General features: G+C 50.2%; 1 protein-coding gene across 1 annotated transcript in view; it reads left to right on the top strand.

The window, feature by feature from the left end:
- LOC309805343 (uncharacterized protein) overlaps positions 1-12,410 on the top strand; it is a gene marked incomplete at both ends in the record, with an annotated part of 105,324 nt that overhangs the window by 82,849 nt on the left and 10,065 nt on the right. Inside the window, 3 exon segments of the mRNA XM_082623271.1 lie at positions 2,228-2,821; positions 3,606-3,776; positions 11,595-12,188. Coding sequence (XP_082479397.1) covers positions 2,228-2,821; positions 3,606-3,776; positions 11,595-12,188 — 1,359 coding nt within the window.

The following is a 12,410-nucleotide window of genomic DNA, read 5'->3' on the forward strand; positions in this document are numbered from 1 at the left end:
CTTTTGAAATAAGATTTAATATGTAAATAGTTTGGGGAGAAGATAAGCTGGGGGAAGTGACTGTGTGATGTGTATACTTGCGTTGCTGAATTAATTACTTAACTCATCAGGTATTTATTGGGTGTCTGTGCTGTGCCTAGCACGAGGCTATGTTATTGAAAAACGACCCTTTTCTCAGCAAAGCACTCTGGTTTGGTTATGGGCACTCTGCAGAAGGCAAGGAAATAAGCACAGAAAAAGGTTTTCGTCGCTTGCTCGAAGGTCACACGTGCATAGCCACTGCCAGAAAGAGAAGGCTGTTTTCCCCGCAAGGCTTCTCCAGGGCACGTAGGGTGGAGGGAGGACAAGTCTGCAGCCGGGGCTGAGCTTCAGGCCATAGCTGGGGTCAGAGGTTCACCTTATGAAAACAGAAACTCTCTCTGGCTTGTAAGGAAATCAAACCATTGGGAGTTATTTTACTTTGTGTAGGATAAAACAGAACACGGGGGGATCAGGGTTGTCATTGGCTCAACAAAGGGACACAAGCTTTATGGTAGAAGCAGCACCAACGAGGAGTCCGGAAATCTGAGTTCCTATCCTGTCTGGGCCACTGACTCTCCTGGGTCACTCTGCCTCTCTGTAATGGTACCTCTGTGGGCAGCCACGGGGTCCCCAACTGTAAAACCAATGGATTGGACCGCTGCAGTGATTCTTACCCTTGGTTGTATGTTGCGAGTTCCCTGGGGAGCTTAAAAACAAACAAAAAAAACATTGATAGCCTGACCCCAATCCCAGAGATTCTGATGACATTTAGGTGGGGTAAGCCCTCCAGCACTGGGAGTTTTAAAAATCTCACCCAATAATTCTACTGTGCAGCAGCCAAGTTGGAAAACCACTGGGCTAGGAGGTCTGGGGGGGGGGCCTCTTTCCGCCCCAGTATGCCATAACTTTACAGTGGAAGACAGTAGTTCTCCAACATTCACATGCATAAGGATCACCTGGGAAGCCTATTTAAAAAATAACATTTCTCACCATACGATATCCCTTATACATGGACTCTACAGTACGATGCCAATGAACATATCTGCGAAACAGAAACAGACTCCCAGACATAGAAAAGAGACTTGGGGTTTTCAGTGGGGTTGGGGGCAGGGAAGGATTGGGAGTTTGGGATTAGCAGATGCAAACTACAGGGTGGATAAACAGCAGGGTCCTACTGTAGAGCACAGAGAACTGTAGTCAGTATCCTGTGATAAACCATAATGGAAAAGAATAGGAAAAAGACTATACATGAAATACACAAAGAACGCACATGAAACTGAATCAGAAATTAACGGAAGAAATTAACACAACAGAAATTAACACAACCTTGTAAATCGACTAGACGTCAATAAAAAAGAAGGGGGAAAAGAAAAAAAATAGAAGCCAAGGTTGGGTTCCCTTTGCGGGGAGGGAGCATGCAGAAGAGGGGCTGGCAGGCTTCTATTTCTTGCTCTGGGTGGCAGCTACAAGGGTGCTCACTTTCTTGTTACTCATTAAGCTATATATTTACGGTTTGTGCACTTTCATGAATGTGTGTTATATTTCACAATAAAAACAGTTTCTAAAACTGTAAAAAATATATATAAATATAAAAAGTTAGCCTCCCTGAAAAGAGAAAATGGGTGAGAAAATTCTCCATATCCTGGAAATGACAGTACCAATGGGACTCTGACAGGTAGCACTCTTTCTAAGCTCCTGCCAGCACTGTGCTATATACGCTGGGGGCACAGAGAACAGCAATCCCCATAGGATGCCTGCCCTCAGCAAGTACACGGTCCACTTCCAGGATTTTATCCCCAGGACATCGTTCAGCAGAAGCGCCAAGATGATGGAGATTTGTAACAACAACAAGACTGGAAACCACCCAGATATTTACAAGAGCAGGAGGGTTTTCTCAACCGTTTGAGTAGAAAGACTATCCGGCCTACCCACACCTATACCCTGGCAGGGTCAGCCTGTTCCCTATGGACGTGGTGGTTGGTTTAGGGGGAGGCTGGTGAGCCTGCCCCAAGGGGGTGGGGGCTTGGAGGCTCAACAAAGGGGTGTGTGATGCGATGGTGACGGGTCACAAAGGGCTTGCGGTATAAATAGGGTCGGGTCAAGAGACTCTGGCAGAGTCCTGCAGGGAGGTGACGAGGTGCTTTCGTTCCCTCTCTCTCTCTCTCCGAGGCTCAACTTGTGGCTGGTGGCTCTGTCTTGAACGAAGAGAGCCATGAGCAGTGAGAGTTTACCTCATTACACGGCCAATAGCTACTGTTCAGTGGGGGTGTCGAGGACCTCCATGGGGGTCCTGCAACGACAACTGTACGAGGGAGGAGAGTATGACATTTTCAAGTACGCTCCCATGTTTGAGAGCGACTTTATCCAGGTCAGCAAGGAAGGAGAACTGATCGACCTAGACAACCGCGTCCAAACGGTGACTGTGGGCGTCGCATCCACCAGCCCCCTCTTCCCACTACCTGACGTCATGCTGCTGGCCCGACCAAGGAAAGTCTGTGCCGGGATCACCAAGGGGAGAGGTTGCAAGCCCGTGAAGACCCTAGAGCTCACCAGGCTGCTCCCCTTGAAGTTTGTCAAGATCTCCATCCACAACCGGGAGAAACAGCAGCTGTGCCTGAGTCTTGCTACCGGCCGGACTTTCTACCTGCAGCTGTGCCCCTCTTCCGACGCACAAGAAGACCTCTTTTCCTATTGGGAAAAGCTTGTCTATATCCTGAGACCACCGGTAGACAGTTACAGCAGTACCCCGATGCTCCAAACTGGAGATGCAGTGACTACAGAGGATGCCGACATCCTAGTGGTAAGCACCTACAGGGACTCAAGAACACGGGGCAGGGTGCTTTGGGAGAGCAAGGCAAAGCTGGTCCTTCATAGCCTTTGGTGCTCTCTGAGACTCGCCTGGGAAATACCTTCTACTGTTGAAAAGGGTCAGGGACACACGAGCTATCACTACAGGAGTCACCACCCTGGAGAGGTTCCGAGTGCTGCACCACCTTGTCCCACGAGGCCGAATTTCAGAGACACCTTAGGTATCACCTCGGCTGCACTGGTCTCATCACTAGGGCTGTAATCCCTCCTACAGCATCCTGACTCTCTGGTCTCTGCTTGAACACTTACCCCAGCCCATGTAGTCTCAGGAGTTGGGGAACATCATTCACAGTTAGGAAGTCCTTCCTTCATTGTGTCTCCCCGGGACTCCGACATGCTGACTCAAATCAGCCCAACCCGTGGAGTCACCAAAACGTACAAGGTGTGCATCCCTTGACCCAGGAACCCCACTTCTAGGAATCTGCCCTGCACGGAGAGAAGCACAAGGGTATAAAGTTAAAGTGTAGAGCATCATGGAGAATTGTATCAGTGCTCTCCCTGACCCTGGGACTGTTCAAGTAAAGTGGAGTGGCCGTTGGACAGGGGTGCAGTAGATGGGGTCTTGCATCCAATGGGAGCTTAGACTGGGTGATGTCAAAGGTTATTCTAAGTATAAGGCCTTGAGTTGCTCAGCTCCAGGATGAGAGAGGAGCGGACAGTTCTGAGCTCACTTTCTGTCATCTCTCTCTTACCTGTCTCTCCTCCCCTTGGCTCAGACCACAGAGCTCCACAGAGAAAGGGATCAGGATGAGGTTGGGCTTCACAAGGTTCGTGACGTGACTGGAGCCACGTCTTGGGCTTATGTGGGGGGAGAGGGAATCCATCATGCCCCCCATGGATCAACTGCAGCCCTGAAAGGCGCCGAAGGATCGGCGGCAGGGATGACCGTGGGCCTGGCGGGAGCCACCATCGAGGATCCAGGAGAAAGCGGATCCGGCCAGGCCACCGCAGGTGCTGCCCGCCTATCCCCGCAGGACACGAACCTGGTCTCGGCGGATGTTGCCAGCACATCCTCGACGGGGGCAGATGGTCCAGAGAGCAGCACGAGCGTGGTGTTGCCAGGTGCAGTCACAACCAGCGAGCCTGCTGCTGGAAGAGCTGAAGGGAAGGTCGCAGCCCCCGTGGTCTCCACCTTGCAGAGTGAAGGCTACACGTCTGAACGGGATGGAAGCCAGAAGGTCTCCCACCCCAGGGATGAAGCCTGGAAGGAAAAAAAGGAAAGGAGGACACGTCTTCAGCGAGGAAACGTTCCCATCACCGCAGGACAGGTGAAGGTCACCACAGGACAGGAGGGGACAAGACCCAGAAAGCATCCTCCCACTGGTCCTCATGCGGCCATGAAAACTCCAAAGGTGACAAAGGAGGGGAGGACAGCTCGCAGACGGAGGAAGAGCCAGCCCGCCACCAGTTCGGGGACTCGAAGTAAGACATCCAGTGAGATCCTCTCCTTCTTTAGGCGCTTCAGTCATTCCTGATTCAGCACCAAGGCTCACACATGGCCACTGGGAGGTAGACAAAGCCCCGGTTGGCTTGCATCCTTCCCTAGAGAGGCAATTCCTACTTTCTCTAATAAAGGAAACCATACAACTCCAAAAGAAATGCTATCTTGTGTTTTCTATGTCCCCTCGCCTGGTAGTGACTTGACAGTGACTTCTGTGATGCGAATTGTGCTTTGGCCTGAGACCCCAGAATCAAAATTTTGTTGTAGAAGATATGTAGTAAGTATCATTAAGCCATTCACTAGGGCTGGAAATAGATGCACTATACAGAAATTTTCGCTGCGAGGTTGCGAATCTTTTGAAATAAGATTTAATATGTAAATAGTTTGGGGAGAAGATAAGCTGGGGGAAGTGACTGTGTGATGTGTATACTTGCGTTGCTGAATTAATTACTTAACTCATCAGGTATTTATTGGGTGTCTGTGCTGTGCCTAGCACGAGGCTATGTTATTGAAAAATGACCCTTTTCTCAGCAAAGCACTCTGGTTTGGTTATGGGCACTCTGCAGAAGGCAAGGAAATAACCACAGGAAAAGGTTTTCGTCGCTTGCTCGAAGGTCACACGTGCATAGCCACTGCCAGAAAGAGAAGCCTGTTTTCCCCCGCAAGGCTTCTCCAGGGCACGTAGGGTGGAGGGAGGACAAGTCTGCAGCCGGGGCTGAGCTTCAGGCCATAGCTGGGGTCAGAGGTTCACCTTATGAAAACAGAAACTCTCTCTGGCTTGTAAGGAAATCAAACCATTGGGAGTTATTTTACTTTGTGTAGGATAAAACAGAACACGGGGGGATCAGGGTTGTCATTGGCTCAACAAAGGGACCCAATCTTTATGGTAGAAGCAGCACCAACGACGAGTCCGGAAATCTGAGTTCCTATCCTGTCTGGGCCACTGACTCTCCTGGGTCACTCTGCCTCTCTGTAATGGTACCTCTGTGGGCAGCCACGGGGTCCCCAACTGTAAAACCAATGGATTGGACCGCTGCAGTGATTCTTACCCTTGGTTGTATGTTGCGAGTTCCCTGGGGAGCTTAAAAACAAACAAAAAAAACATTGATAGCCTGACCCCAATCCCAGAGATTCTGATGACATTTAGGTGGGGTAAGCCCTCCAGCACTGGGAGTTTTAAAAATCTCACCCAATAATTCTACTGTGCAGCAGCCAAGTTGGAAAACCACTGGGCTAGGAGGTCTGGGGGGGGGCCACTTTCCGCCCCAGTATGCCATAACTTTACAGTGGAAGACAGTAGTTCTCCAACATTCACATGCATAAGGATCACCTGGGAAGCCTATTTAAAAAATAACATTTCTCACCATACGATATCCCTTATACATGGACTCTACAGTACGATGCCAATGAACATATCTGCGAAACAGAAACAGACTCCCAGACATAGAAAAGAGACTTGGGGTTTTCAGTGGGGTTGGGGGCAGGGAAGGATTGGGAGTTTGGGATTAGCAGATGCAAACTACAGGGTGGATAAACAGCAGGGTCCTACTGTAGAGCACAGAGAACTGTAGTCAGTATCCTGTGATAAACCATAATGGAAAAGAATAGGAAAAAGACTATACATGAAATACACAAAGAACGCACATGAAACTGAATCAGAAATTAACGGAAGAAATTAACACAACAGAAATTAACACAACCTTGTAAATCGACTAGACGTCAATAAAAAAGAAGGGGGAAAAGAAAAAAAATAGAAGCCAAGGTTGGGTTCCCTTTGCGGGGAGGGAGCATGCAGAAGAGGGGCTGGCAGGCTTCTATTTCTTGCTCTGGGTGGCAGCTACAAGGGTGCTCACTTTCTTGTTACTCATTAAGCTATATATTTACGGTTTGTGCACTTTCATGAATGTGTGTTATATTTCACAATAAAAACAGTTTCTAAAACTGTAAAAAATATATATAAATATAAAAAGTTAGCCTCCCTGAAAAGAGAAAATGGGTGAGAAAATTCTCCATATCCTGGAAATGACAGTACCAATGGGACTCTGACAGGTAGCACTCTTTCTAAGCTCCTGCCAGCACTGTGCTATATACGCTGGGGGCACAGAGAACAGCAATCCCCATAGGATGCCTGCCCTCAGCAAGTACACGGTCCACTTCCAGGATTTTATCCCCAGGACATCGTTCAGCAGAAGCGCCAAGATGATGGAGATTTGTAACAACAACAAGACTGGAAACCACCCAGATATTTACAAGAGCAGGAGGGTTTTCTCAACCGTTTGAGTAGAAAGACTATCCGGCCTACCCACACCTATACCCTGGCAGGGTCAGCCTGTTCCCTATGGACGTGGTGGTTGGTTTAGGGGGAGGCTGGTGAGCCTGCCCCAAGGGGGTGGGGGCTTGGAGGCTCAACAAAGGGGTGTGTGATGCGATGGTGACGGGTCACAAAGGGCTTGCGGTATAAATAGGGTCGGGTCAAGAGACTCTGGCAGAGTCCTGCAGGGAGGTGACGAGGTGCTTTCGTTCCCTCTCTCTCTCTCTCCGAGGCTCAACTTGTGGCTGGTGGCTCTGTCTTGAACGAAGAGAGCCATGAGCAGTGAGAGTTTACCTCATTACACGGCCAATAGCTACTGTTCAGTGGGGGTGTCGAGGACCTCCATGGGGGTCCTGCAACGACAACTGTACGAGGGAGGAGAGTATGACATTTTCAAGTACGCTCCCATGTTTGAGAGCGACTTTATCCAGGTCAGCAAGGAAGGAGAACTGATCGACCTAGACAACCGCGTCCAAACGGTGACTGTGGGCGTCGCATCCACCAGCCCCCTCTTCCCACTACCTGACGTCATGCTGCTGGCCCGACCAAGGAAAGTCTGTGCCGGGATCACCAAGGGGAGAGGTTGCAAGCCCGTGAAGACCCTAGAGCTCACCAGGCTGCTCCCCTTGAAGTTTGTCAAGATCTCCATCCACAACCGGGAGAAACAGCAGCTGTGCCTGAGTCTTGCTACCGGCCGGACTTTCTACCTGCAGCTGTGCCCCTCTTCCGACGCACAAGAAGACCTCTTTTCCTATTGGGAAAAGCTTGTCTATATCCTGAGACCACCGGTAGACAGTTACAGCAGTACCCCGATGCTCCAAACTGGAGATGCAGTGACTACAGAGGATGCCGACATCCTAGTGGTAAGCACCTACAGGGACTCAAGAACACGGGGCAGGGTGCTTTGGGAGAGCAAGGCAAAGCTGGTCCTTCATAGCCTTTGGTGCTCTCTGAGACTCGCCTGGGAAATACCTTCTACTGTTGAAAAGGGTCAGGGACACACGAGCTATCACTACAGGAGTCACCACCCTGGAGAGGTTCCGAGTGCTGCACCACCTTGTCCCACGAGGCCGAATTTCAGAGACACCTTAGGTATCACCTCGGCTGCACTGGTCTCATCACTAGGGCTGTAATCCCTCCTACAGCATCCTGACTCTCTGGTCTCTGCTTGAACACTTACCCCAGCCCATGTAGTCTCAGGAGTTGGGGAACATCATTCACAGTTAGGAAGTCCTTCCTTCATTGTGTCTTCCCGGGACTCCGACATGCTGACTCAAATCAGCCCAACCCGTGGAGTCACCAAAACGTACAAGGTGTGCATCCCTTGACCCAGGAACCCCACTTCTAGGAATCTGCCCTGCACGGAGAGAAGCACAAGGGTATAAAGTTAAAGTGTAGAGCATCATGGAGAATTGTATCAGTGCTCTCCCTGACCCTGGGACTGTTCAAGTAAAGTGGAGTGGCCGTTGGACAGGGGTGCAGTAGATGGGGTCTTGCATCCAATGGGAGCTTAGACTGGGTGATGTCAAAGGTTATTCTAAGTATAAGGCCTTGAGTTGCTCAGCTCCAGGATGAGAGAGGAGCGGACAGTTCTGAGCTCACTTTCTGTCATCTCTCTCTTACCTGTCTCTCCTCCCCTTGGCTCAGACCACAGAGCTCCACAGAGAAAGGGATCAGGATGAGGTTGGGCTTCACAAGCTTCGTGACGTGACTGGAGCCACGTCTTGGGCTTATGTGGGGGGAGAGGGAATCCATCATGCCCCCCATGGATCAACTGCAGCCCTGAAAGGCGCCGAAGGATCGGCGGCAGGGATGACCGTGGGCCTGGCGGGAGCCACCATCGAGGATCCAGGAGAAAGCGGATCCGGCCAGGCCACCGCAGGTGCTGCCCGCCTATCCCCGCAGGACACGAACCTGGTCTCGGCGGATGTTGCCAGCACATCCTCGACGGGGGCAGATGGTCCAGAGAGCAGCACGAGCGTGGTGTTGCCAGGTGCAGTCACAACCAGCAAGCCTGCTGCTGGAAGAGCTGAAGGGAAGGTCGCAGCCCCCGTGGTCTCCACCTTGCAGAGTGAAGGCTACACGTCTGAACGGGATGGAAGCCAGAAGGTCTCCCACCCCAGGGATGAAGCCTGGAAGGAAAAAAAGGAAAGGAGGACACGTCTTCAGCGAGGAAACGTTCCCATCACCGCAGGACAGGTGAAGGTCACCACAGGACAGGAGGGGACAAGACCCAGAAAGCATCCTCCCACTGGTCCTCATGCGGCCATGAAAACTCCAAAGGTGACAAAGGAGGGGAGGACAGCTCGCAGACGGAGGAAGAGCCAGCCCGCCACCAGTTCGGGGACTCGAAGTAAGACATCCAGTGAGATCCTCTCCTTCTTTAGGCGCTTCAGTCATTCCTGATTCAGCACCAAGGCTCACACATGGCCACTGGGAGGTAGACAAAGCCCCGGTTGGCTTGCATCCTTCCCTAGAGAGGCAATTCCTACTTTCTCTAATAAAGGAAACCATACAACTCCAAAAGAAATGCTATCTTGTGTTTTCTATGTCCCCTCGCCTGGTAGTGACTTGACAGTGACTTCTGTGATGCGAATTGTGCTTTGGCCTGAGACCCCAGAATCAAAATTTTGTTGTAGAAGATATGTAGTAAGTATCATTAAGCCATTCACTAGGGCTGGAAATAGATGCACTATACAGAAATTTTCGCTGCGAGGTTGCGAATCTTTTGAAATAAGATTTAATATGTAAATAGTTTGGGGAGAAGATAAGCTGGGGGAAGTGACTGTGTGATGTGTATACTTGCATTGCTGAATTAATTACTTAACTCATCAGGTATTTATTGGGTGTCTGTGCTGTGCCTAGCACGAGGCTATGTTATTGAAAAACGACCCTTTTCTCAGCAAAGCACTCTGGTTTGGTTATGGGCACTCTGCAGAAGGCAAGGAAATAAGCACAGAAAAAGGTTTTCGTCGCTTGCTCGAAGGTCACACGTGCATAGCCACTGCCAGAAAGAGAAGCCTGTTTTCCCCCGCAAGGCTTCTCCAGGGCACGTAGGGTGGAGGGAGGACAAGTCTGCAGCCGGGGCTGAGCTTCAGGCCATAGCTGGGGTCAGAGGTTCACCTTATGAAAACAGAAACTCTCTCTGGCTTGTAAGGAAATCAAACCATTGGGAGTTATTTTACTTTGTGTAGGATAAAACAGAACACGGGGGGATCAGGGTTGTCATTGGCTCAACAAAGGGACCCAATCTTTATGGTAGAAGCAGCACCAACGACGAGTCCGGAAATCTGAGTTCCTATCCTGTCTGGGCCACTGACTCTCCTGGGTCACTCTGCCTCTCTGTAATGGTACCTCTGTGGGCAGCCACGGGGTCCCCAACTGTAAAACCAATGGATTGGACCGCTGCAGTGATTCTTACCCTTGGTTGTATGTTGCGAGTTCCCTGGGGAGCTTAAAAACAAACAAAAAAAACATTGATAGCCTGACCCCAATCCCAGAGATTCTGATGACATTTAGGTGGGGTAAGCCCTCCAGCACTGGGAGTTTTAAAAATCTCACCCAATAATTCTACTGTGCAGCAGCCAAGTTGGAAAACCACTGGGCTAGGAGGTCTGGGAGGGGGGCCACTTTCCGCCCCAGTATGCCATAACTTTACAGTGGAAGACAGTAGTTCTCCAACATTCACATGCATAAGGATCACCTGGGAAGCCTATTTAAAAAATAACATTTCTCACCATACGATATCCCTTATACATGGACTCTACAGTACGATGCCAATGAACATATCTGCGAAACAGAAACAGACTCCCAGACATAGAAAAGAGACTTGGGGTTTTCAGTGGGGTTGGGGGCAGGGAAGGATTGGGAGTTTGGGATTAGCAGATGCAAACTACAGGGTGGATAAACAGCAGGGTCCTACTGTAGAGCACAGAGAACTGTAGTCAGTATCCTGTGATAAACCATAATGGAAAAGAATAGGAAAAAGACTATACATGAAATACACAAAGAACGCACATGAAACTGAATCAGAAATTAACGGAAGAAATTAACACAACAGAAATTAACACAACCTTGTAAATCGACGAGACGTCAATAAAAAAGAAGGGGGAAAAGAAAAAAAATAGAAGCCAAGGTTGGGTTCCCTTTGCGGGGAGGGAGCATGCAGAAGAGGGGCTGGCAGGCTTCTATTTCTTGCTCTGGGTGGCAGCTACAAGGGTGCTCACTTTCTTGTTACTCATTAAGCTATATATTTACGGTTTGTGCACTTTCATGAATGTGTGTTATATTTCACAATAAAAACAGTTTCTAAAACTGTAAAAAATATATATAAATATAAAAAGTTAGCCTCCCTGAAAAGAGAAAATGGGTGAGAAAATTCTCCATATCCTGGAAATGACAGTACCAATGGGACTCTGACAGGTAGCACTCTTTCTAAGCTCCTGCCAGCACTGTGCTATATACGCTGGGGGCACAGAGAACAGCAATCCCCATAGGATGCCTGCCCTCAGCAAGTACACGGTCCACTTCCAGGATTTTATCCCCAGGACATCGTTCAGCAGAAGCGCCAAGATGATGGAGATTTGTAACAACAACAAGACTGGAAACCACCCAGATATTTACAAGAGCAGGAGGGTTTTCTCAACCGTTTGAGTAGAAAGACTATCCGGCCTACCCACACCTATACCCTGGCAGGGTCAGCCTGTTCCCTATGGACGTGGTGGTTGGTTTAGGGGGAGGCTGGTGAGCCTGCCCCAAGGGGGTGGGGGCTTGGAGGCTCAACAAAGGGGTGTGTGATGCGATGGTGACGGGTCACAAAGGGCTTGCGGTATAAATAGGGTCGGGTCAAGAGACTCTGGCAGAGTCCTGCAGGGAGGTGACGAGGTGCTTTCGTTCCCTCTCTCTCTCTCTCCGAGGCTCAACTTGTGGCTGGTGGCTCTGTCTTGAACGAAGAGAGCCATGAGCAGTGAGAGTTTACCTCATTACACGGCCAATAGCTACTGTTCAGTGGGGGTGTCGAGGACCTCCATGGGGGTCCTGCAACGACAACTGTACGAGGGAGGAGAGTATGACATTTTCAAGTACGCTCCCATGTTTGAGAGCGACTTTATCCAGGTCAGCAAGGAAGGAGAACTGATCGACCTAGACAACCGCGTCCAAACGGTGACTGTGGGCGTCGCATCCACCAGCCCCCTCTTCCCACTACCTGACGTCATGCTGCTGGCCCGACCAAGGAAAGTCTGTGCCGGGATCACCAAGGGGAGAGGTTGCAAGCCCGTGAAGACCCTAGAGCTCACCAGGCTGCTCCCCTTGAAGTTTGTCAAGATCTCCATCCACAACCGGGAGAAACAGCAGCTGTGCCTGAGTCTTGCTACCGGCCGGACTTTCTACCTGCAGCTGTGCCCCTCTTCCGACGCACAAGAAGACCTCTTTTCCTATTGGGAAAAGCTTGTCTATATCCTGAGACCACCGGTAGACAGTTACAGCAGTACCCCGATGCTCCAAACTGGAGATGCAGCGACTACAGAGGATGCCGACATCCTAGTGGTAAGCACCTACAGGGACTCAAGAACACGGGGCAGGGTGCTTTGGGAGAGCAAGGCAAAGCTGGTCCTTCATAGCCTTTGGTGCTCTCTGAGACTCGCCTGGGAAATACCTTCTACTGTTGAAAAGGGTCAGGGACACACGAGCTATCACTACAGGAGTCACCACACTGGAGAGGTTCCGAGTGCTGCACCACCTTGTCCCACGAGGCCGAATTTCAGAGAC

The sequence above is a fragment of the Mesoplodon mirus genome (assembly GCF_964341445.2).
Source record: "Mesoplodon mirus genome assembly, chromosome: 5".
Taxonomy (NCBI): Eukaryota; Metazoa; Chordata; class Mammalia; order Artiodactyla; family Ziphiidae; genus Mesoplodon; species Mesoplodon mirus.